This window comes from Pectinophora gossypiella, chromosome 1 (assembly GCF_024362695.1).
Source record: "Pectinophora gossypiella chromosome 1, ilPecGoss1.1, whole genome shotgun sequence".
Lineage (NCBI taxonomy): Eukaryota > Metazoa > Arthropoda > Insecta > Lepidoptera > Gelechiidae > Pectinophora > Pectinophora gossypiella.
In genome coordinates, this window is record NC_065404.1 from 8,216,778 (window position 1) to 8,243,087 (window position 26,310).

At 37.4% G+C, this 26,310-nt stretch overlaps 1 protein-coding gene across 9 annotated transcripts in view; it reads right to left on the reverse strand.

Moving 5' to 3' along the window:
- Window positions 1-26,310, reverse strand: part of LOC126367591 (neural-cadherin) — a 302,187-nt gene that overhangs the window by 52,638 nt on the left and 223,239 nt on the right. For all 9 annotated transcript variants that reach the window (XM_050011191.1, XM_050011210.1, XM_050011199.1 and 6 more), the window contains one exon: window positions 13,770-13,913. In XM_050011191.1, the coding sequence (XP_049867148.1) occupies window positions 13,770-13,913 (144 nt within the window). The remainder of the gene's footprint in view (window positions 1-13,769; window positions 13,914-26,310) is intronic.

Here is a 26,310-nt window from a genome sequence, read left to right on the forward strand (position 1 = left end):
AAAAGAAAGCTATAAAACTTTTGTTCTTACGACATGGCTTTCCCTATCGGGATAAAGTATAGCCTGTATCTGACACAAATCGCGGCCAATCTGAAGACATAAAAATCTAATGTTAAAGCAAAACAGAGGCATATATCCTGACGCGTTTGAAGTGCTGATTTTATTATAGCATAATATACAGTATTACGCCTGTATCCTGGCCTTCCAGGCCTACCCCTTGGTAGGCGAGGTTATATAAATTTCTGGAAACAATTATCTATGATCCAAACATGAATGATTTTATTATATGAATACTATACCAATATTTATTATACCATATACGATACAAAAGCAAAAAGAAAATCTCGCGGTTTTTCATGCCTATCACGTAGTAAATACAGTTCAAGGAAGGATTTACGTTATTTCTAATATAATGAATATTTTGCAGAGGTTAGCAACCTGTCACTACAGTCAAGTTTATCTTAATAAACAATTTCTAAAAATGCTAACGCGACCGATTTCAATTTCCAAATAGTTAATACGTTGGCATGTTAAGTATACCTATTTACATTTTGTTCATAGATTCAAAGAAGCTGTTGAGTATAAGGATAAATTGTTTCAACCGTTCGAAGATTAATGTTATATCTCTAGAGGCTTGAGAAGTTTCGAATCTATTCCGCATACACGTGCCGCACGCACAGTAGACAAGACACATAAGGCAAATACATAGAACTCATGATTAATCAGAAATCCAATTAAGCTGGATAAAAAAGGAACTAGCAAAATGAGATCAACGCCACACGCGATTAGACATCCACACCATTTCGGTGACCACTATCTAATGATCACTAAATTGGACCCTCGCCGGCTATCCTAATTCAGTTTTTTTTTTCATCAAAAATACGGCGTATTTAATACGAATACGGTTTATACTGGGCATTAGTGATATCGTAACGAAAACTTTGAGGGATGATTCTGAGTTGAGCCGATGGAAAATTCCACTTGATATCAACTCAGAATTATGGTCTGAATCATTCCCCTCAGTATTCGTTACGATGTCACCCATGCGTACGTGTATGGTTACTTGTACGTACTTGTTTAGGGTGTAAGTGATATCGTAACGAATACTGAGGGGAGTGATTCAGCTCATTATTCTGAGTTAATATCAAGTGGAATTTTCCGTCGCAAAAGCATAGAATTGAAAATAATTTAAAAAGCAAATTAATTTTGCGACGGAAAATTCCACTTGATTAATATCAAGTAGAATCATAGTCTGAAACATCCCGTCATGTATTCGTTACGATGTCACTAACACCCTGTGTATTCAAATATTCGAGCTTAATGTACCTTTGCCGCCCGACCTTAATTTATTTTGTGTAAGTATCTGGTTTAAGGTGTTTTATTAGTGCTGATGTTGATCGATCATCTCCTTCCACCGGGAAAACAGCTATACCCCATCGCAATTCAACAATCAATCATAATGCTTCAAAATCGCTACTACTATGTAATCTTACGACGTACGTTTATCCTTTATATTCCAGTTGAGTCTACCGTCAAACGGATCTAGTACACAGTTGACGTAGTATTGCTTTGATTATACAGCTAGATAGTCGTTTGATTAAGGCCTCGCAGGGGGGAGCAGGGGGTTCAGGAGCGGACAATGATCGTCCACGTCACACCGAATTAGCGGGACAATCGCTCAGTGTGACGTTCGTGGACCGTCCACCCGACCTCCGCAATTAATGGAGACCTTCACTGCACACAAGAGTTCTCCACTGCGAATTGCCCGGACTGAAGCGGTGCTACCAAAACGAGGAAATTCATGCCCGAAATTCAATTTAAAAACTAAGTGGATCATTTAGCTATCAGAGATTCGTTTTCAAATGGTCCGTGAAATATTTTACTTATTGATGAGCGATAAATAAAAAGCAATAAGCAAAAAACGTTGTCCTTTTTTATTTGGAAGCTTTTAACGCGAGGTGATTCATATAAGTGGATTGGAAGAGGACGCAATTTATCAAGCAATATTGGGAGTTTCCCTAATTTATTCTGTTGTTAGCAGCAGCGTCGCGGTTTATCATCCATTAGTGCGCTCTTCTCGTTGACTGCACATAATCGCGGGAGTCAAAGATGAAGCAAGCAAAAGATGTCTTCAATTAGAGTGAATTATTAATGTCTCGGGTTTGGAATTAATTAAAGAGTCTCGTAAAGTCCAATAGTGCGCGCCGCCGCGTACCGCCGCGCGCCGCCACCCGTCAGATTTATAACTTCTATTCGCGGACACTCGAGCACCACAACTTCGGGTTACTTCATTTAGAGACATTTAAATATTGTATATAGTTTCATTCTGCCTACGTGTCACTGACTAAGAGAAATGGGATAAATGACAATGTTATGAATAACTACATGTAACAACTACTTATTCAACCCTTCATTGCGGGGAATATTAAGGGCATGTTAACGAGAACATTAGGCATGTCATGCTGCGACTGACATTTTACTCAAGGCCCTCCAACCTGTTGTCTTAAAACAAAATTGTTACGCAATCTGTATAGTTTCATAGTATAAGTATTCAACTTATTAGGTACCTAACTAAAGGAAGTTTATTGGCCGAGAAGTGTATAAAAAAAGTTACCTTACGTTTTTAATGAGATTAAAAAGGTAAAGGAGCAATGAGGTGATGATTTCGTTAAGAGAATCGGTATACACTAAGCACAGGCAATCAATTAGGCAACGAGGGTAATTCCCATTCGTTAGTGTAACGACCGTGGTGTTACGATCACGGAGATCTGTTTCGATAGACACCGGCACTTACTGCCAGACCTCTTGTTAAATGGTCCGCCGCACTCTAACTGCTGCGATGTAGATAACTCATTTGTCCCCAGGGTTCTGCTCCTCACGGCCATTAACCGACAGTATACGAATCCCACAAAATTATTATTTAACTATCCTAAAGCTAAGTGGAATAACTCTAACACAAAGCGGTAAACAGCCATCGTGTTGGCGCAACAAAGTTGGGAAGAACAATTTACCAGTTCAACAAGTTCACACAGATACCAGGCGCTAAAATTGTTCCCGTGATTAATTACTACAAAGATTTACACCGGAACTGGCAGCATCGAGGAACAGCGCGCGTTTACACTATAGCAAATAGCATTTTAACAGTAAAATTCCCCGGATATCCCATTCGCGTTGTGTAAGTACTAAAAAAAACAACGTATATTTCCCGTAGCCCTGGATCGCACCAGTTGCAAGAGACATAATTCTAATTTGTTATGAATAAGTGCTGCGGAGAATTCAAAAGTGGGACGAACACTGCAGTCATCGTTGGGAGTTGAGTTTCATCGCTTTCAAGTTAGGTTTAATTTTCTCTAGGAAGAGAAAAGGAGGCAGTTTGCAGGCGAGATTGAATCGGGTCGCTGTAGCGTCTGCCGGGGACGCCTGGGAGATTTTAATAGCAATCAGAATTCGCGTGCGGCGGGACGAAGACAAGCCTCGGGCTGTTGTCGAGCCCACTGACACTCCTGGCCCTGTCTCGTGTGCTCTATCATCCTGGTACAACGCTTAATATATTACATTCGCCATGTTTTGTAATTACATTCTTGTATTTGTATTCACGCCGTCATCATATTAACTTTTTCGTTTCAGGTTTTTGGGTCAAGTTATTCGTCACCATTTCAACAACAACGAGACAATAAAGAGTAATAAGATAAGATTGCTTTTTGTTTTTTGTGATGTCGATAAAAAAACGGTCTTCCACATTTAAAAAAAATAAACCAATAACTGATAACGTTTTGACAGATTGTTATTATTAAAGCGGGAAAAAATAACGGCACAGTGAACATTTTTACGAACGAGTGCTTTCGAATTACTTAAGCGTCGGTTTTTAGAGACAAGTTGTAAATATAAAAATCAGAAAAAAATTAAAGCGATAAAATATTAGACATACCTACAACAATAGGGTAATTTCCGTACCATACTTCAAATTTTGAGGAGAACAAAATATACTTACCAACCTAAGCATTTGTTACATTCCAGTGTAAAACATTTCCAAAGTTTTCCCTTTTGCTAAGACAATTGTAAAACAGTAGGAAAAGAAAAAAGCTTTCTGAAATTCTTTTATCATTTCTACTTGTTTATACCTTAAATTTTTCTGGGATCTTTCTTTTTACTGCTGCGTTTAAATTTTTTCTCAAATCACGGTAAGTACAACGGCTCGACGGTTCTTACCTGTACCAGAAAATGAATTCACTTTCATTATTCAATACCGTTTGGTGAAAACAAACGACTGGACATAAACGAGCCCCAAAGATTTACGATGTAGTAGAGAAAATTTTATTATACTTTCAATTCGTCGATGCGTTCCAAAATGTCCCTTTGGGTGGAATAAAACATTGTGAGTGCCTCTGGGGAGCCCAGTCACTGTGCCTGAGAGTTCCTTCATCTTGCCTGATTGCCAAACGCGCGAGAGGCAGTTCAAAGTATTAAAGTTAATTATATTAGCGACTTTGTCAGAATTAGTAACTGTAATGTCATTATGAGAAGCACGGGAGGTCGAGCGTTTTAATAATGGTCCGTAGTATCGGGGTCTTATATTGTGCGACTCGGAGGGTGTTAGGGAAATTTCGCATATTATGTATCGTAGCAACTGTGCGCCCTCATCGATCAAACGTTAAACAACACATAGCAAGGAAGTATAGAACATAAACACGTCGTCGTGTTGGGGAGCACTCGCGTCGCCGGCGTGAAACTTTTGCAAGTAAATACGTGTGCCAAACTGGCTCCCGGCTCCAGTCTATGACACTTTGCCAGTAACATTCACAAACCGAACCGCCTCGATAACATTTCTATACTTCGATATTTTTTATGCAATTCGTAATTTGAAAACACGTTCCAAAGACGTATTGATGTTACAAATGTCACATGTAAAAGATCTCGTGTTATGAATTTCTTCAAAGGATTAATAACTTCGTGCGAAACATCCTCTGCCTCTGTTATATGTACAATGGTAAACCGCTTACGCGTCCCCCGTGTTTATTATCCTCCCAAAACACACTCAATAAAGGTGGCTCATATTTTTTATTCATCTCGAATGAAGTATCTACTCTTTTTGGTAGCGTTTTCCACATTCACCTCTTTGATCTTCCGCTATGGAAACAAATGAGCATCGTAAACGTGTAATCAACTTTTAAACAGAGACCAAGTTACATCTTCAAACGTATTAAAACTTTATTTACAGTGTTGTTTGTTTGCGAATAACTAATGTTTTATCCTATGGCAACATTTTCACGTAGCCTGTAGAAGACAGTGACGATGACTCAACACGAAACCGCAATCATGTATATTACAGGTCGGTATAATAACCAGCTTTACAACAGTATTCGTCTGTTTTTCAATATAAGGAACAAATACTCTTTGTCAAAGAGTTTGTAATCCCTTAAAAAGAATCGATTACTCGACGCCTCGTCAATAGCGACTTTAATGAATTCCGTCAAATGAAACGAGTCGTTTCCCTAACCTTTAATATCGACTTTGACTGAATTGTTATAAAAATATTCTGTTTTACATTTATTTATTTCAAGGAAGATTCTGAAAAATTTGAAAATGTTATAAGGAAGTGATGGTGAAAATATTTGAGTATGAATCATAACTCGCCTGAAGTTCTAAACTTTAATGACGTAACAAATTATCAATCCATAATTGTATTATAAATTGCTCTCGAAAACAATTTAACTTACTCCAAACATTTGCGACTAGCGGTCACACGCTTTCGTTGTAAATTTTATAAATTGAAAACAATTACATAAAAGCTTCATTTTGTCTAAATAAATAAAATAAAATTCAAAGGGTTATAAAATAAATTAATTTTGCAGTAATTTGTAGCGGCCGCGGTCTCGTGTGTCAACACGCACGGTGCGGGGTTGTTTTTATTTGTATTATAAATTACTCCTCTTAAATTAACGGGTTTTTATAATATACGCCGTGGCAACAAGTGGACGACGTAAAATATTACAAGTAATTAATTACGAACAAGATTACTGTTATTGTAAATTACGATTCTGTACCATTTTTAAGATTTAATTTTATTTACTGCCCAAGTCGTTAAAATATTGCTAGTCATTAAAAAGTATTAAAAAAGCCGATTAAATGCGAGTCTAACTCGCGCACTGAGGGTTTCGTACAAATTGCCGCCTAGACACTATCAGACCCTGAATATCAACATCTACAGCCACTTAGCCAGAATGCTCATCAAGACAAATCAAACAAATGCAAACTCGGGGGTCATTTAAATGTTGAGTTCCTATCCTATAATCACCTGATTGTCATCAGACGCTGAATACCAACCACTTAGAGTCGTAGTGCTCATCAAGATAAATCAAACTAGCCCAAACTCGGGGAGGTTTATGTCATTTTAATATCGACTTCCTATATCCTATACTATGACTACCTGGTCATCATTAGACGCTGAATACCAATCACCCAGTGCCAAAGTGCTCATCAAGATTCATTAAACAAATCTAAACTCAGAGGACTTGCGTCACGTTACTGCCGAGTGCCATGACCAGCTGATCATCATCAAACCCTGGATCCTTTAATCATATAACTGTTCCATACATCGACTACGTCGCGATTAATTAACCAACTGCAAATATAATTTTGTAAAGGCAAAAACTATTTTTTTTTTGTGATGGAACAACAAATTAACGATTTTCAGATTTTTCCCTTCACTTGAGCTGTAAGACCTTCCTTCTTGCCTAATTTCATGGTTCTAAGTTTATGGAAAGTAGCCCGTAGGTATTTATTTCACGACGAAATGTATGGAAATAAGTTATGACGTGTTAAAAAGTCTACTCACTAGATCTCGTTCAAAACAATTTTCGGTGGAAGTTTGCAAAGTAATGTACACACACACACACACAAACAACCTAAATACGTCCCACTGCTGGGCACAGGCCTCCCCTCAATCAACCGGAGCGATAGTAATGTACATTACATATTTTTTTTTGGCATTCCTCAATATCATTTTTAAAGACCTATCCATAGATACCCACTTGAAAGCGTTTGATAAAAAAAATTTGAGTTTCAGTTTTAAGTATGGGGAATCCCCAATATATATATTTTTTCTATTTTTGTGTTAAATATCTTAATGCGGTTCACATAATACATTTACTTGCCAGGTTTATAGTTCTTATAGTTCCAGAATCTATAAGAGTTTGTGTACAAGCTGATTACATAATGAACGTACGGCAGTGGCGATTGAAAATGCATTTGATAAATGTCGTAGTAAGCCCGCTAATGGTAGTTTTTTTTTTTTACTCCGGCCAAACCAGTTTGGGTTGCAACGTATACTACGTTCTTTTTTTCAAATCCGCACGCACACTAACTTGATACACGTTCTAACATTTTTAACTTTATTTATTTGTTTATTTTATCGTTTTATATGCATTTGTTTGTAAGTAATATTGTATTTCTTTCATGTATTTGTAGATACACTGCACACACACACACACGCTTTTAATATATGTTTTTGTAAACTACTTTGTTTTCATAGTATAAATAAATATTATTATGTATTCATTCAAGTTGTATTTGTGGGAGACACGGCTTCCGTGCCTCACTTAGCAGGGTCCACAGAATACCAGCGTCTTGGCTCGCGCCGCGGCTTATGCTGAGTGAGGCCCTTTTATAAAGGACACCACCACCATCGTTGACCAGTCCATACACTCAATTATTTGTATTTCTCGTGTATGTTGTTTTTATTATGTGTTTTGTTTGATTGTAAGTTGTGTGTTACTCCGTGTTTTAAATTATAATATATTTGTTTTGTATTTGTTACTGTGGTGTCCCTTTATAATAAACGTTTCTTTCTTTCTTTCTTTCATAAGGGTTCCATTTTTTTTGCCATTTGGCTACGGAACCCTAAAGAGGCTTCTATAATTCGCATCTGCCTCTTAACTCTCAGAAACAGGTAACGACGTAAGTGTCTTCTTTATAGTTAAAAATACAAAAACATTTAAGCCGTTGTCTTTGTTGACCGAAAACACTAAACTTGTAGAAGAAAATAAATATATCGAGGGTTGAAAGGCAAATGGGTTTAAGCGACATTTTGGGCGAAATTGACTTATATATATATTCGGAATCAGCGATTTTTTCCGCGTCGACTGATCTTGGTTTCAGATCAATCGAAGCTACTTTTTGGCGCTTCAACCAATTAGCACTTTGGGTACATTTTTAAAAACCCGTGTTTTAACCGACAAAAAAATGCACAAAATTCTGGGCGGGTGGCATATCAGTCGTATTCCGGGATATGAGTCGGTCACATAAGCTGTTATGTCTTTTCATTTTCATGATTCGAAGTCTGTTAAAGCGTTTTCCCTGACAGTGTTTTGTTATAGATAAGTCGGTTAAATCATTTGTCCTTAGACGAAACGAAAATAGATTTGGCGCTTAAATCTTTTTGCTTTAATCCAGATTTTACAAATATTGTCGCTTCAACCGTTTTGCCTTCGACAGTTTAAAAGTAAAATTGGCACTTGAACTGTTTTGCCTTTACCGACAATATTCATAGAATTTGACTTCAGCTATTTATGCTACATTTTTTTAAATTTTTTGTCGTATAAAACAACTATCATTTTCTTTTGAAAGGACTTAAAACGTTTTTCCAAAACAAAAAAGAAATAATGTTAACATTTCAGTCATCGCAATTTTGTATGAAACCTTGTGCCCGCATCACTTCAACATATCAAAATAAGTATGGGCAGGTCCTGGTTGGGCGGTTCACACAGCTAAAAATTACGATTGGGAAGACCGGGAGTGTGCGTGTCATCATGTCACCCAAGCCGTATCCGTTGATGGTGACTTCTATTTGTGTCTATCCCAAGTCGTTGTTGTGGTAGACTTTGACGTGGCTAGCGGAACCGAACTTCGAATTGAAGATCTGGTCACATGGCATACAATCAAGCTGGCCAGCCGAGTTTACCGTGTAATTGTAGGAAGGTTTCCGTTGAGTTTTCCGTATTTGGCGTCTTGGACTAAGATTTTCGAGGACTACATCACGCGCTATTCCAGGTTCAGACACACTCATCCCAACTATCAATTGGCATGTTGAAAGCCACATGGTTGCGCTTGAGTACGTCTTTGTACCGCAGGTATTGTCCACCTTGCTTACAGTTCCTTCTAGACACCTCGAAATAGAAAACCTTTCTGTCATCCATTCGCATGACGTGACCGCACCATCGTAGGTGATGTTTTATGATGAGAGCTTCTATTCCGAATATGCCAGAACGACGTAATACTTCTGTTATAGGAAAACCATCTTGCCGCTTTATGCGAAGGATGGACCTTAGACATTTAAAGTGTTACGTATCAAGTACGCCGCTGAGACTTTGTACACTAATATTTTAAGTTTTTCCAAAGGCTGCCACCGCACCTGTTATCCGGGCTGGCAACTCCGATGACTTTGGAGTCATTTCATATTTGAGAACCCAAATATTTTAATTTTTATTTAAATTCCTCCAGCTCAGCGCCCTTTAAAGCAACATTGGAAGAAGCTACATCCCCGGAGCATCCTCTGGATGGTTATTTTAAAAGAGTTTTGCACAAAACTATAAATATTCTGGTGTGTGACTTAATTGAATCGGCCATTCCTCGGCAAGTTTGGTTAACTGACGCATAGATGTGAGACGTGAGAGATCAAAAATGATCTTATTCATTTTAGCCTTAATTTCAATTAAGCTATAAATAACAATTCCACAGAGTATCCCACTTATGCGTGATACAGAAGCGATATATAAAGAAAATAGACTACGAACCATGGCTCCATGTGTTATGACATAGCCTTGTTTCGCGCCGTAGGTAACTACGAATAGCTCTGAAAAGTTACTTCTAAATCAAACTGTCGTCATGATATTGACAATCTGTTTTCTTTAGAGCAATCCACAAGCCGCGTGAAGCCTCACGCAGCACATAACAAAGGCCGATGTTGTTCAAGCTTTTTGGCCTGAATCTGTTTAATAACAAAACCGTACCCCCATATCTCTGTCCGGACAAAATCATCATTGGGTTTCCGGAAGTACCTTTTCTGCATCACGGGATAGAATAACGTTAAGGCTAAAATTTAATATCGATCGCCATCGACTCGCAAAGAGGAAGAAGGCTAAAATCATTCCAGCAGCTGACTCCCATATCTTCAGGATGAGTTTGTATAACCAGTTATTAATGTGTAGGCATATTATACAGTTCAGATGGTATTTTTGATGTGTTGGTATTCGTCATCCTTCTTAGCGCGGTAAGAAGTTCTTCAAAGGTCGGGGGTGCCGCTAGATCTTAAGCGAAACCCCCGACCTTGTTGTAACAAACTCGACCGATATGTTGTAACAAACAAGTCACTGGTATTAATATTGGGATTTAAGACATCGTTAAAATGTGTCCAAAGCGCTGCTAATAAGTCTTTCTGATCAGTGAGGCGTTGGGTCTTTTTCTTGTTGTAGATTGAAACTCTCTTCAAAGTTTGTGGCCGAAAACAGTCTTGAAGCTGTCGAAAATCTACCGGAACTGGATTAATAGGAATCAGCATAGAGCTGAATTTCACAAGCTTATTCCACCTGGCATTTGTTTTTGAGACATATGGTGACAGAAAAGCCCGCCTGTAGTTCCCCACGAGCTGATTTTCACGTTAGAACCATCGCACCAATCTTAGTTTTGCGGTCTGGTTTACCAACCAATAACTTCGGTAGAGCAGAGCACAGCTATAAAAATGCTCGGCACAGGAACACCATCTATTTATTATTATTATCATCTATATTATCTCATCGACAGATGTGTCTGTCGGCTCTAAAATCTCGGCTTTCGGCTTTAAAAGCATGATCGAGTTCTGTTATTGTTTGTCAACTTCGACGGTATCTTATGGCCAGCTCGAAGTGGAGGTCTTAGGCGCAAATGTAACAGAAATTTTGATCAAACAAGTCGCTGATCTATCCACCCCTGGCCGCCTCTTAATATGAGAGCAATCAGTACTTCACTGCAGTCTGTCCTAGTACCGCGTACCATCTAGTAGGAGCCAGTGCTTGGAACTTGCATCCAGCCACGTGGCCTTACATTTTTCAGTAAATCGGAAACAGGTTGTGATAGTGAGATTAAACTCAGCACAGAGTATAAGCATATTAAGACTTTTTCAAAGCTATTTGTTACTTTTATTGCCCGCATTCAGTTGGTGACAGTCATCTGTCATCCGCCATCATACGCGGTTTACCATATACTTAAAAAGTCGAATTAAGCATGTGTAACAATCTTTATGGTTATATTCTAGATCCTGTTTCTTAATGAAATCGATTTACTCATTATATCCGCCGTGATTTTTCCTAATTTTGTATGGTACAAATATCTGTAAATGCCTTGCCCGACTAAAATCTCTCCCAGGAAAAACGGCTTAAAGACCGACTTTATTTCCGATCTTACTAATATTTGGATTTCATACAATTGAAATTAGTAGCGGATGGTCACTTAAGATATTTTCCTTCCCTGTCATATAACCTTTTATGGAGGTTAAGCTGATTTGCCTCTAGTCTTCTTTTTTTAAGAAGTCGTTTAACTCATTTAGCTTTAGTCAAACTAATAAGTGAGAGGTCTCTTAAAGCATTTTGCTTTTAGCCAATATTTGGCTCTAGTGGATATCAACCGTTTTTCCTTCAACTGTAATTTAGTTCAATTGAGGCATTTTGTATTAAGCGACTTCTAAAATCTATAACTGATGTGTTTTTCTAACCAAATAAATACAGAATTGTGCAACGTTTAATTTAAAATAATTCTTAGCATTTTGAACACTTTTGATTCAGTAGTTTTTTTTATATGAATTTTTTTCGAAAAAATAAAACTTTAAACGGCTCTCCTGTAAAGTTCACAAAATGTCGCTTAAACCCATTTGCCTTTCAACCCTCGATATTAAGACTGAGATGTCGTTTCGTAATGTGTGACAACTTCTACATAATATTCCACTTCTCCGATAACTTTTGCTTCAATATTCCATAACTTCGGTCGTGATATACACTCAACTTGGCTCGAAAAGTAGCATCGGCCAAAGTATAATATAACTCTTAAGATATATTTTCTCAATATATGTTAGTATGAAACAACTTAAAAAAAAAAAAACAATTTTCACGGGGATTGTCTTTGCCTTGTTTTCTCATTTAGTTATATTGTAGTGACAAGTGTAGCTTTGATTCTATATAACATCATTGCAGTTGCATAGGTATACATACGTACATTACTAAAAAAACGACGTAACCTAATTCGTTATTTAAAATAATATATATACTTATATAACATTTTAAAAATACCGAATACGAACGCTACGTACGGTATTTTTCGTTTCGTTTTCGTTACAGAAATAAAATTCATAAGAATACCCTGATAAATAGAAATACCTAGTTTAGGAAAATAGTTGCGCGAACGAAAATGTTTTCTCAGTCTTGGGTTTTTCTACATTACGCAATTCTATGCAAAGTTTAGTGAAAAAACCTTTGAAAGTTTGTTTTCGAGATTTGCGAAAGTGCTTCAAAATTGTGTTTAATGCACGAGTATATTTTATCTTAAAAAAAGGTAACCTTATTTGTTATAAGGTACCTACTGAAAATAACGTAGAAGAACGTAATAAATGCCAAGCAGTCAGCCGTTATTAGATCTAGTGCGACTGGGAGTGTGTGGAATGTACATGAATGTACATAACTCCAACATTACGATCATGTTGGTACCATATTGGTAGTAAGACACATGTTGAGAGACAATTCAACCGTTTGTGACAGATAATAAACTAGATTTTAGAACAATGAAACCTACACAGTAGAATGCCCGAAGGGGATCGCTACTCTTCAACATTTTCAAGTGTTGCAACGCAGAAAACGGCGAGGCGAAATTCGTTCGGCGATTTTAGAAGAAAAAAGATAGAGTAGGGTTTTACTAAATATTTCATACAGAAATGAACATTTTTCCTTGATCTTGCAAAACTAATTCGTTTCATAATTATGTGCCTGTTATCTATTAAGGATATATACGTCGAAATTGAACACTAGTAAGAAAATAATACATTTTGTTTTTTTTTTTTTTGTTGACTTGAACTTCTGGTATGTTGTTTGTTGTTATTGTAGCCTTCGTAGTATACTCCTAAGTACCATTATTGACAATATAGCCTATAATAAATCGATGAGGTAAAAACATCTATTATGTAGACGCAAAACTGTATATGTCGTGGCCAGATCTTAGAATTAATCGTTTCATGATTTGTTCGGCCATTTCATGAAATGTGACCATTACATAAAATAGCCAACTTAAGTTGACCATATCTTTGAAACGTCAACATTCATTGATATTTCTATCAACGTTTGGCCATATCATTAATGTAGGTGGTGTCCATGCTATGTGGTGTAATAAAAATGCAAATAGTGGATTAATTTCTTAGTTTTAAAATTATTTACGTAATCGATATTGCAAATTGTACAATTATCTATATCGAATCATTGATTATAATATAAATCAAGTTTTAATATAATGTGTGTGGTGGTTACCCACCGTTGTCACTAATTTTACGATATGATTGCCAACGTTTGGCCATATCATGAAGTAATCATGATTTTAGTTGCTCATAACGTTAAACGTTTTGTGTATCTGGTCAAACTACATCATGATGTGGCCAACGAATGATATTCTATTTCATGAAATGGTCGAGCACATCATGACATTGTCAATTCTAAGATCTGCCCACGACGTATACACAAACAGATATGAGGTGTACTTACATTCATCGTGATCTTTGGCGGTGACAGTAAGCACGGTGTGCTGGATGTCTTCATTCTCGTCCACTTCCGCCTCATATAGCTCCTTGTCGAAGTACGGCGGGTTGTCATTCTTGTCAGCTATGCCAATTCGGATGAACTTGGTCACTGGAACAAAGAAATAAAATGGTTACTTGATATGAAAAAGAGGATTACTTTACATACTTGAACGTTCTTACATGATAAGGCGTACAACCAAAACATAGGAAGCACCTGTATCACCCTTATAATCCTTATTGGGGTAGGAAGTACTCAGAAGTCAACTTGCAGCCACTTCTTATAAAATCCTAATACTTATGGATTAACCTACATTAAGACTATTGCATATAATATAATATTGTTTAGGCGATCTATACGTTATATGGGACGAAACTAATATATAATTAGAATCGGCACGAAATGCTCGATATTACGGAATACTAAGTATAAGCATTTGGAAAAAAAAAATACAATTTACGACTTAATGCAAAATGAAGTTATCCATCAAATAATCATATTGGTACTTTGAAAAGGAAACGTTTACTTTTTTCTTTAATATGGAAGAATTCATAACTCAGTAGTTTTATTCCAATGGCTTTAACTGAACATTTATCTATTTCAAAAACATAACGATTATTTTTCCATAATCTCTTGGCACGCGTGTTAATGACTCTATTATGATAGAATTCGTTCAGCAGCTTGTCTTCCCGGGCGTGTCGTAAAATCCGACATAGGGATTGGGTCCTTATATGATGGACTAATGTCATGGGCGATAGGCTGATCCATGAGGTTCATCATATCCAGCTTAGGACATCGTATCAACATTGGTTGCAAGTTGTCTTTGATTTCTTGTGGCTCTGCCCACCCCATTAGGGACTACGGGCGTGAGATTGTGTATGTATGATAGAATTACTGAAGTTCTTCTACGGTTTCAAAATCCATTTTCAGTTACTTTGGCGTACAACTAGGTAACATTTTCGAGCACTAGACGACTAATTAAAACATACACGATACAAATATGTTGCTAACTTTAGGTAAATTCGGAAAGATAGCTTCAAGAACATGCTCTCAGACTTCGCTCTACACATATCCCATTTAACTGTTTCGCTTTCCTTAACAAGAAGGTACCATCCATACCATAGGTAGCCTAACTGTAGCGAATGTAATGTAGTGCGTTCGGAATGAGGCTGAGAGATACATTTTTTTTATGTTAATCAATTTCAACTGCGAGGTTGGTATTATGTAATAGTGTCTTGGCCTCCCCTACTTCGGACGACGCTAAGGCACTTTATAAGCTATTTAAGGTAGCGGAGAAACGTAGGTTAAACCTATAATATTCTAAGAACTATGAGGGTGGCAAATTCTGTATAGAAAAAACCCTCTATAAAATAAAAAAAAGCTTCTAGAACATGTTTCTTAATCATCTCTTCTTCTATCATGTGGGTTGTGAGGTGGATTACCAATCTCATCAACCCTGGTTTCCGGGTTACTAGGGACCAGCCAAAGGCCCGTCTTGACTCATGTGACGACTATTAACAAGAAAGATCATAAGTATAGTATTAGTATATTATGTTTCTTAATAAAATAATCTTTTAATAGTAGATAGGCAAGGTTTTGACTACAATATCACCTAATGGTAAGTGACGATGTTGTAAAAAGAGCTTATTATTTTTTTTTATTCCCTATTACCATGAAGACGGCCAAATTCGTTGAGTTGGTATGTGATCTACTTTGCGTTAGTTACTATTCCCAATCTGAGTAGGGTCCGCTGACTTATCCGAAAGTTATTGACAACAGAACTGACATCTATCTCACCTGTCGACCCTAAGGCAAAACTAGTCCAATTTTTAGGCTAGGCCACTTGTCTAAGAAGATATTATTATCTTGTTAAACGTAGTAGGTATCAATTTATGAACTCGAATTTAAATGTAATTCAGAGATAGACGACGCAGTTGGGAGTTGAAGCGCGTTTTTTTTTTTACTAGACTATCACGACTGAGATCACGACTATATGAAATATGATCCCGTGATCGTGTATAATAAGTCTTCATATTAGTAATGACGTGATCCTTTCACGACATCCCGGATGTTACTCTGCTCTAATAAACCGCGTGACTTTTTCTTTTGGACTAAAATGCGTAGAAGGTTCAATGTCATACATAAAAAAACTCAATATACCTACATACCTAAGTCAGTACTCAGAACTTACAGCCACTGTTGATACAAAGTCCTGAGATGAATATGGTGACAAGGGATCAGCATATTGCCCACAGTTGCGCCGTAATAGTGGGGACGCCAAAATCAACCAAGTCTAGTTCTTCATCGGGTTAGATCGGGTACGAGCAATACCGGATACCCCTAAACAACATATTTTATTTTAAGGGGTGAGGAGTGCTACTTTAAGGTCTTGCAGCACCTAAATATTTTGCTAGTGCCGCCACTGATTGCCCATAACAATTATCCATCATGTTAGATGTGTTCAATGTCATAATAACAGAGATCAAAGGCCTGTCTTAAGTGATAAGAAAGGTTCATCAATTAAGATTTCTATATTTAGTTTGAGTAATACGCACTCAAAACTTATGATACTCAATAATAACCCTGACACCAGGGTTACTAAGGTTGGTTATCCAACTCACACCCCACACGAAAGAATAGACTTGCTATTCTGTCCAAAAGATATTTCAACTCATCACAATGTGGTGGTAAATTGTCTCCAGAAGACTTGTGGTTCTACCTCCAAAAGAATTGCAAGCGTTTAGATATGTATGCACGTGTGTATATTCGGTGATATGTCAAAAAACAACGTACGAGTTTGCCAGCCAGGAATGCGACTATACCGACCAGTAACTAATCCATTTTGGCTGTTGCACCTTGCACAGTATGCGCTGGGGAACTCGTTAGCGCTACGGGAATGAAAGCCATGCGCTGGGAAATGTACCCAAATATTGTATACCGTATGTATAGAAATTCCGCGATAAAATAAATGAAATATCAACCCAAACTTTTTAAAATTCTCCCCTGACATAAATGTGTTATAAACAATTAAAAAAACTAGTTATATATATATATATATATATATATATATATATACTAGTTTCAAACAAAATCACTTCTATAGGTAGGTATACCTACAATGCGCACTCCAGTTTCATTTTCATGCACTATGAATCGAACGTTGAAGCCCAAGACGGCAGAACGCGATTTCAAACAGTCCTTTACGTACTATTTTCTCATGCGTACAAACGTTTCTTTATCGAGAGACTATAATAGTATTTTGTAAATAAGTGGAATTTCAAAAGTAAAGGTCCATTTCATATTTTTGGGTGCACATTGCCGAGTGGGCGTGAAAAAGCAAACACTTCAACAGAATCGCGCGAACATATTCAAGTCTTGTTTATGGAGACTTGATTGCGTTGAGCGGCGCGTCATGCGATGTATTCAAACATATGGCTATGTATAGGAGCGTTCACGCAGAGGCGTTGATTCCAAGCGTTTGATTGACTTGTAATGACGCGTACCCGTGTCATATCACGTTTCTGTGAATAAAACCTTACAGTGAAATCGTTTTTATTTAAACAGGTAACTAAAATGGTTTGACTTTCCAGCGACCGCGTCCGCTGCCTATGTAGGCTGAGACGGTTACAATTTTTTATTAATCCGCATCTCATAATTCGATTCAGTTAATCCTGTACCCTTTGCTATATGAATCGCAAAACTCATCAAACAGTATGGCAAAGCTCTAGATAAACACTAGTGCATATTAATTTATTAGCTTTTTCGAGCAAGCACTCATATTAAAATGGAGTATTTTAATTAGTAGGTATGTCATACTGTATACCTACTACGTTTGGCGGAATTATACTATACTAGTGAACTATGGGTACAATTCCAGATAGATGTGGTTTTTTTATGACGGTAGATTGTCTCGCACACTATTTATTTCCACGTCTTTGATTATTCAATCAATAAAATTGTTATTTTGTGAATTCAGCATTTTTTCAACCAATTTACCATTATTACGCTCAACCGGGCGCGCTCTAGTGGCAGTCGTAAAGCAATTTTATGGAAATCGTAGAAGAAAAAACGAAAAACAGAAATGTTCCAGTCTTTGAATAAGCTCTTCAATTTTTTCGAAAACGATGGAAATATTTTACCTAAAAGAGTTTTAGATCCAGCAAAAATAAAAAAGGTGAAATCTAAATAGAAAAGCGGCTTTGCCGATTATTAAGGTTCCGTAGCCAAATAAGCAACCCGTGAGTCTGCTTTTATTGTACACCAAATAAATAATGTCGAAATTTATCGGACACGGTACTGGTAGGTTTTCATTAGAATCTAGTTAATTATTTTCAATTTTTAAGCTTGAATGAAGACGTTTAAAGATTTTCGTCAAACTTATTTAAATAATATTTTTCACGCACCTACGCACTACGCTCTACACAGTGGAATAAGCTATCTACCTAAGTATTATAAATAAATTCAAGGTAGAAATTCTCCAATAATGTTGTGTTACACATATAGAATTGATAACTTCTTCACGAAAATATAACAAATTAATATTTAAGTAATGTTATTTGCTTTAAGTTAATGTTATTTGTTTTACCTGCAATCGTTATTGGTAAAGTCCGCAGGTATTATACCTAATGTAATGTAAACATTTAATGTAGGTACGTTCAACATGGATGCCTTCCAGAAACCGTATAAAAGAAGTCTGGAAGAAATTTTCCTTCTTTCAAGCCACGCTCTAACAACGATAAATTAGGGTCTCGGTGGACGAAACATCCGGAGCCTTTATTAGCAAACATACGAGCTTTTAGTTCCAGTAATATTGACCTAATGTCGTGGGGATAAGAGCTGCTGTTAGCGGACTCACATCAAGTTGGCGGCGACGGCGACATCTATTGTGTGCCAGTGCTACCTACCTACGGAGGTCGTTCGGCTTTATAACAAGTTACCAGAGCCATGGAAACGCTTAACTAATACGAAATTACTGAGCGAAATTGCAATATATAGGACAGAAACAAAACTTTGGCTCCATTTGTAGAGTTTGGGGATGCAACTTTTGTTGCATCAGAGATTAATGACTTTTCATTCTGTTGTTCTTTCCGCTTTGTCTGACCAATGCACGAGTTTAACCTCCAGTTTACACGGGAATAATACACGACAGGTAATATCCATACATAACTCTGGAAGCACTTCAATTCATGTTTTTTAAACGTGATATTATATTCGCAGTGCACTCCGTCAAGTTTTACGATGATGACGATACTTGTTTTTGGAGTGTTCCAAAGTTGGCGAATTGGTCGCTCATAAAAACTAATCATGAGTCGGGGGAGGGGAGGAAGACGTTACGCCGCGTTGGGCGCTTTTTGACAAACACGCTCGGGGAGGCATCCCTGGGGCTCTTTTTGTGAAACTGTGTCAACGTCCGTAAAAAATAATACTCTAAATCATACCCAAGTAAAAATAAGATGAAGCCATTTACATGATTAATCAACCGGTATTACTGGGACGAACAGTTTCGGATGGCGTAAGGTATGTATGCGATCACACATATGTATTAGTATTCCTCTTGACGTAATCAAACTGAACATTGTACCGAGTATCTGCGCCTAGATCCTGTTCGGTACAGCCCACTCACTCAGCAAGCATCTCTTGTTCAATAACCGTAATTACATACACGGCCAATAATGCTACATTAATGTTAGTTTCAACAAGATACACTTACATTAATGAATCCACCGTACCGAACGTAATACAAAATGGATTGTTCCAAGTATATATGTTGCTGACAAATAGCTTTAATATTGTACAACGAAAACATTTCTCGCTTCGAGTATAACGATATTTATTGAAGGTTTCGGCATTGGAGTTCAGATTCTTCATTTAATGACTACGACAAGATCACATGCGCGCGTTCTAATGAAATTCTTTTATCAAGAGGTGCAAGGAGGCTACGTGCCGGAACGTCTCCGTGTGACGCGGAAAGTCGAAAGTCGAGAAAATCCACGCGCGCTACCTGCGATAAAACGGCCCCAAACTGAATAACACCTCTATACCTGGTCTCTGAATCCGAAAAATCCATCGCAACCGCCTTATCAGATCACACGGAACTACTTCACAAGATAAATGGGGATTGTTCTCATTCAGTGAAAGCGATTGAAAAGCTAACATTACCATCCGAAAATCACTTTCGGCCGTTATAGGAAGAAATATACTTTCTCCGTTACGTTTGCAACCAGCAATATAATTTGTACGCTGTTTGTATGTATTTAGGTATTATGTACTACATACATTGGGACGCATCAATGTTCGATAAATAAAATTAAATTTCTATGGTAATTAGTATATTATATTTATGCATAGGTATCCGTTTCCGTTTCAATCATGAGCCTTTACAAAGTGTGAATTTTTTGCGCAGCTATCGCACGATCCAGTGCTTTGCTTTTGCGTTAAACGGTCTGTGACGTAATTGCGGTGGAAACAATAAAATACGGCCGGCATAGATTTTCAATTCTGCTTACGATAAAACTACATCGTATGTTCAGATATATTGGCTACTAAGTAACTTATATTTGTTTATTGTTCTATAAAATTGTCAACATTGAAAACAAATAAAACGAACTATTTCAATAAACAAACTCGCCCAACATGAAAGTTCTCTTATTTCGTTAGTTTTCTATATTCGCGTAGCTATTGTCGACGTAGAGTACTCAGCGTTTCCATCCATCGGCTACCTTAGAAGATATTGAAGAAAGAATGGATTAAAGTGCACTCTAATGTTGCTGATAAATTGCTTCGAGGACGAATGTACCTGAATAGGACTTTGAACAGAAGTGCTGTAAAACTTAAATGTACCTATATATAATACACACGTCTCATCCCATCTCTATCATTATTCGAATAAACTAATACGAATAATAGAGATAGTACATGTATAGGGTTTATATTCGGACTTTACTCTGGGAGCAATATGATTTACACAAAGCATTGCGATTTTGCAGTTGTGTTTCTCTCAGTGGAATTTACATATGGAAATCGAGTAAAACATTTCACAAGAGACTGAATAAAAGCTGCCCAAATATATGCAGATATAGCGTTAAAATTTAGCATATTAGTATTAAATCACCTCTTTGCACGTGTAATGTGAAAAAGTAATGAACAAGATCAACAATTGGTTAAAAAATATGTTCTTTTTTGTAAACCAAATCTAGTTAATTTCCGTGGCCGTTGAAGTGTCAACATATTAATGGTCGTCCTGTGATGTAATGAGGGTCCCAGTCCCAGGACATTGATTGCTTTTTGGGGAGTGGACATGCTCTATTTAACTTCTCTGTGGCCCTCGTCCAGACGCGTTCGGCTCTTTGCAACTTCCGAAACGGGTCAGCAAAGTTTTAATGGCCTAGCGTTAAAATTCGTCCCTGAATTGATTAGGTGATGCGCCCAACTAGCTCGTCACTCAGCATTAAAATTATTTGTAACGTAAAACACTATAAACGTATAAATCATCGCCTCAAAGTTTACTAAGACACTCTGCAAACAGCAATAAAGCCCCGTAAACAAACTTGCTATACTTACAAGATCCAATTAAACGTAATATGTACCCCAAATATACTCTCCCGTACAAGTGAGCTACAAATGTCAAAGGAAATACGTCGCTGTAAATCTTGGTAAATACAAGAAAAGCGGTAGATGAGTATCACAAATCGTGTGCTGATTTCCCCTAGGATTGTCGCGGTGTGTATGACCCTGACGGTCATTTCCGATGTGGCACCGGACGCAGGCCACTCCAGTAGTCCCAGCAGGCGTGACGCGAGGGTCTATCTAGATCGCACGACACAAAGGTAAATCGACCAACGAGACAAATTTACGAGGGTCGTATTCCCACACTTTAACTGCGACATACGATAAAGAGAGAGCCGAAGAAATTCCGATTTTCGATTCCACTTGATGGAGGTATCGCGCAGGATTGAGTTTTGGCGCAAAGTTTAGAGATACCCAAGGAGAAGCCAATAAGTTTAACTCAGCATATAAATAAGCACATTGATATATTTATTTATACGAAAGAGACTTGACATTTTGATGTCAAGTCTGAACGAGAGTTAAAAATGAAAATCTTGTTTATACAATTTGTATTCACTAAATTAAAGGGATAAGGAGAAATTCAGCAAGTGATTCATGCAAAATTATCCAATTCTCTGAAATATACTTTATTGTCGTAACGCAATCGAATGATATTCACGATGTATAGGAGAAATGACAAATGTTATAAAAAGAAGGAACCCGGCAGACGCCGGCGCTTTGTGAAGGGGATCCGTTCCGATTGTGATATGGGTAGCGTACAGCTGTTATTGTAGCAATACCATTATTCAACACAGAATATTTGTAATTTACCATATAAAATACAGATATTCCGGCTTACTACTACTTAATATTTGCTTGTTATTCAATCCGACCGCACAAAGCAAATATGACTGGTGTACATTTGTTTTTTTTTTCTTTTCTTTTTTTTTCAAGACATATTTTACATATGTATTTGCCAAGAATAAGATGCTTATCTAAAAGCCTGAATAAGGCTTACGCGGGAAGCGAATGAAAATTGCTCGTTACGCTAATACAAAGCAATTCGGAAACAAAACTAAACATTAATTTTATCCGTAGCTACTTAGTGCGTACCCTATGACTGAATCTACCAGTGCAAGATATAATATGGATTCTATGATAGGGTAAGGTAGCTTATATTTAAGCATTGATAATTTGGCATTTATGGATCTAAGATTAGTAGTCACGTGTTCAATATGTGGTCCCCAGTTAAAAAACCATCTATAATGAGGCCAAGGTAGGTAAGCTGGTCAACTGTCTATAACACTGGGCACCTGTATCTATGCGAACAACTGTGTGGCGATTCTGGTGATAGTTTTTGAATCACTCTAGCAGGGGACTCCGTATACCACCTTGGTCAAGCTTACAAAAAAGGTTATCATATGGTAAAGTATCAAAGGCTTTACTGAAATCGATGACGGCAACTAGCACATGTTTGCGAGCGATCTGGTGTCTGTTGACCTTATCAGTAAATCGAGATAACAGTTGAGAGGTACTACGATCCTCCTGGAAGCCTTATTGTTTATTGTTAATATAATTATAGATAAGAAATTATTGACTTCGGTACCTAGATATATTTCTACAATTTTATCTATATTAGGTAAGATTGTTATCGGTATATAATTATATTCTACAGATAATGTTTATATAACTAAAGGTATTATTTTGGAGTTTATACATTATTTGGACACTTCGCTTGGACTTTACAATTCAAGAAAAGAGTTCCAATTTATTTTACGTAACTCTAATTTAATTTTAACTGTAACTGTAATTTTAACTTAGATTTGTCTATTTTACAAACTTATGGTTCGGAATCCAATGGAGCCACCTCTTTAAGGAAGCTGTGACGACTTTTAAGCCTTTGAGGCACCCAAATGTCACCATGCATCGGATGGCGGCTGTCCTTTATCATTTTTGTCCGTTCTACAGCTACAGTAGAATACGAATAGGTGGTACTCGATTCTATGGCAAATATTGATCTATCAGTTTTCTTCCTTTCTCTATTAATTGTGCGTTGTAGCAGCATATCAAACTAACAGGTATAGCCTGTCACATCGCCCACAATTACATATCAGGCAAGTACAAATACCGCAAGTAGCTGTCGATTTGTCTTCTGACGTGCGGCTTTGTCAATCCCGACAAGGATTATAAGCAAGTAACATGCATACAATACTAATTATACCGTACTTTAGGTATGTATATGCGTATCACAATACATAACCACAGACACACATAATCATTCGTGGTAAATCAACTGTCAGTCGTACATTGGATCTTATCCCGTAATAATTAGGTTGCTTCCTCACGATGCGATGCAATTCATGTGATATCAGATCAATCGACGATTAGAATTGTGTGTATGTTTCCACGGCGTGATGCGATCTGTTTTCAATCCTCATATCGCAAATCCATGGGATCTATGGGAAGTAGATTTCACATATCGCACTATAGTACGATTGTCGTTTGAACATCTAAGACACGCAATACTCGTTGATATCAGGGCTCAAACTGGATGACAGCGGCAGCGGCGCGGTGGCGGCGGCGGTGCGGCGAACGGCGCGTTCAAATGCTAAGATTTATAATATTGAAGTGTTCTCGATAGCAGCGGCGCGGGGAGCGGGGTACGAGCGGTGCGCTCTAGTCGAGCGGTGTCTTTGCGTTTGAAACTCGCCTTTTTGTTTCCTTTGTTCATTATAGGGATTCAGATCTTCTTTTGCCCATAATAATTCGTACGAAACAAAATAACTACAATCGAAAATGCGTTGTCGCCGTTTCGACATCGCGTTCATTTGAGACACAACTCTATACCACCGCAACATCGCGCGATTTGGCCCGCTGGCATCGAGAACGGAACAACGGCCGCCGCGCCGCTCCCCACGCCGCTATCACCGCCGCGCCATTGCCGCTGTCATCCAGTTTGAGCCCTTAGTCACACTTGCGAGCGATATTGACAGATCGTACGACTGCCGTGAAAGCATCTGTGCCATTTTGCAGCGACATCCGATTGCGTCGTGAGAAAGAAGCCACACGCAATAGTAACTCAATTCGGAACACATTAAACCACAACATACAAAAAGCATTAATAATATTAATCCATTTATTTAAATTCTTTATAAAATTGTGGTAGTTATATAATGGTATTTACATAACCTCGCCTTTATGCAAAATTTAATCCTATTAATTAATATGTAAACGGAAGTTTAGCGATCCTCCATAGTTCAACGAACACGCATTATACGTATATAGACTTATCAGAGCCCAAATCACAAATTAGTTCTGTAACTGGATTGTTACAGACAAATTACATTACATCTGATATATAGAGCCCATGTCATATAATATGTACACTATCTAATAATTTCAAAGAAAAAATGTAATAAGGATGATCACTATTGATAGATATAGACTTATTCCATTCGGTACTCAAATAATCATCGACGTATATTATACTTACACAGAATAATTTATAGAAAAAGATAAGTAGATAAAGCTTATTCCTGTAAGTAGCTTATACATTTCTTACTGCAGCCCAAAGGAAGGTCTTACGGTCCATAACAGGAAGATATCTCCTGTAATATTAGTAATGTATATCGCCAGGGGGTTACATTCTCCTATTTAAAAGAAATAATCGTGCAAATTGCCATATCTACGGAGGGATTATTACCTCAAATACCTGTTCCGCCGATGTAACGTGCGGTATTTCCGTCAAAGCCCTGTACGATGATAACTATGCTAATTCGGTCAAAATCCACGGCGAGTGATTAACTCGATTTATCAGCCGCAACATTCGCGTATCTCGGCGTGACGCTGCCTGTTTGTGCCACGTAGCCTGGGGAAACATAGTTTACGTCGAAAGGGCACTCAATTAGGTTTGTGCGGTCTTGTAGCGGGGCACGACAGTCGACGGTAAACAGTTTTGTCCGCGTGGGAAAATTAAATAAACAGTGCTGTTTGTAGGAGTGGCGCGGCCCAGAGTTAACCGGTTAGGAGGCGGCCGGCGAGCGGTCCGCTTCAGACGCTCGAGTGTCAGGAACGAGAGAAAAAAGCCCGCGGCGGTACCACGCGTGGTGCGGACGGCCACTTGACACCCTTCCATAATGATGATTCAGTAGATTGCAATTAGCGCATTTAAATGAATTAACTGCGACAGCACTCAGGAAACAATTTATTACGAATCCCTTTTTGAATTAAATAGATTAAATTGCTATCCAACATGATATGAGCTGTGAACGTGTCTCTCTGCAATATTCCACGCATTATACATGATATATCAGTGACAGGAGCATATTTTTCCTCAAACTGAAAGAAAACTAATTTCGCATGCTTGCTTGACAGGTGGCGTGATAAAACCACGGCGCTCCTACATGCCACGATTGCGTGGTTCGTGTACATAATATTTCTACATATATCTCATATACTAGCAACTCCAATTTAGTTAGGAACATCTCATAGTTATACCTAAGTACAAAGATTGAGAACACGTTACACAATTTATCTAATGATATTACTAATGTACTTAATCTTCATTAGGTACATTACATTATAATTATAAGCAAATTTAATCTATACGATAATACCTAATTGATCTTGAGGGATAGGAAACAAAACTATTACGTACCTATATTGATTTATTATTTTCTTACATAAAAGCTAGCAAGGAGGATGTCCATATCGAATTACAAATATACTTTATTTTATTTACAGAAACCAAGGAAATAAAATTGTATAGAATAAATATTTTATGAACGTAAATATACTATCATTTTGTGTTTCTCTTTTCCGGGTATCACCATTCCAAACATAAAACCCTATTATGATTGTCTGCGTTTTTGTTTGTCAGTCGCAGTACTTTCAATCTGATGAAAAATGAAGTTTGTATATTTATAAAAATATTTATTTACCTTTACATATTCCATCATATTAA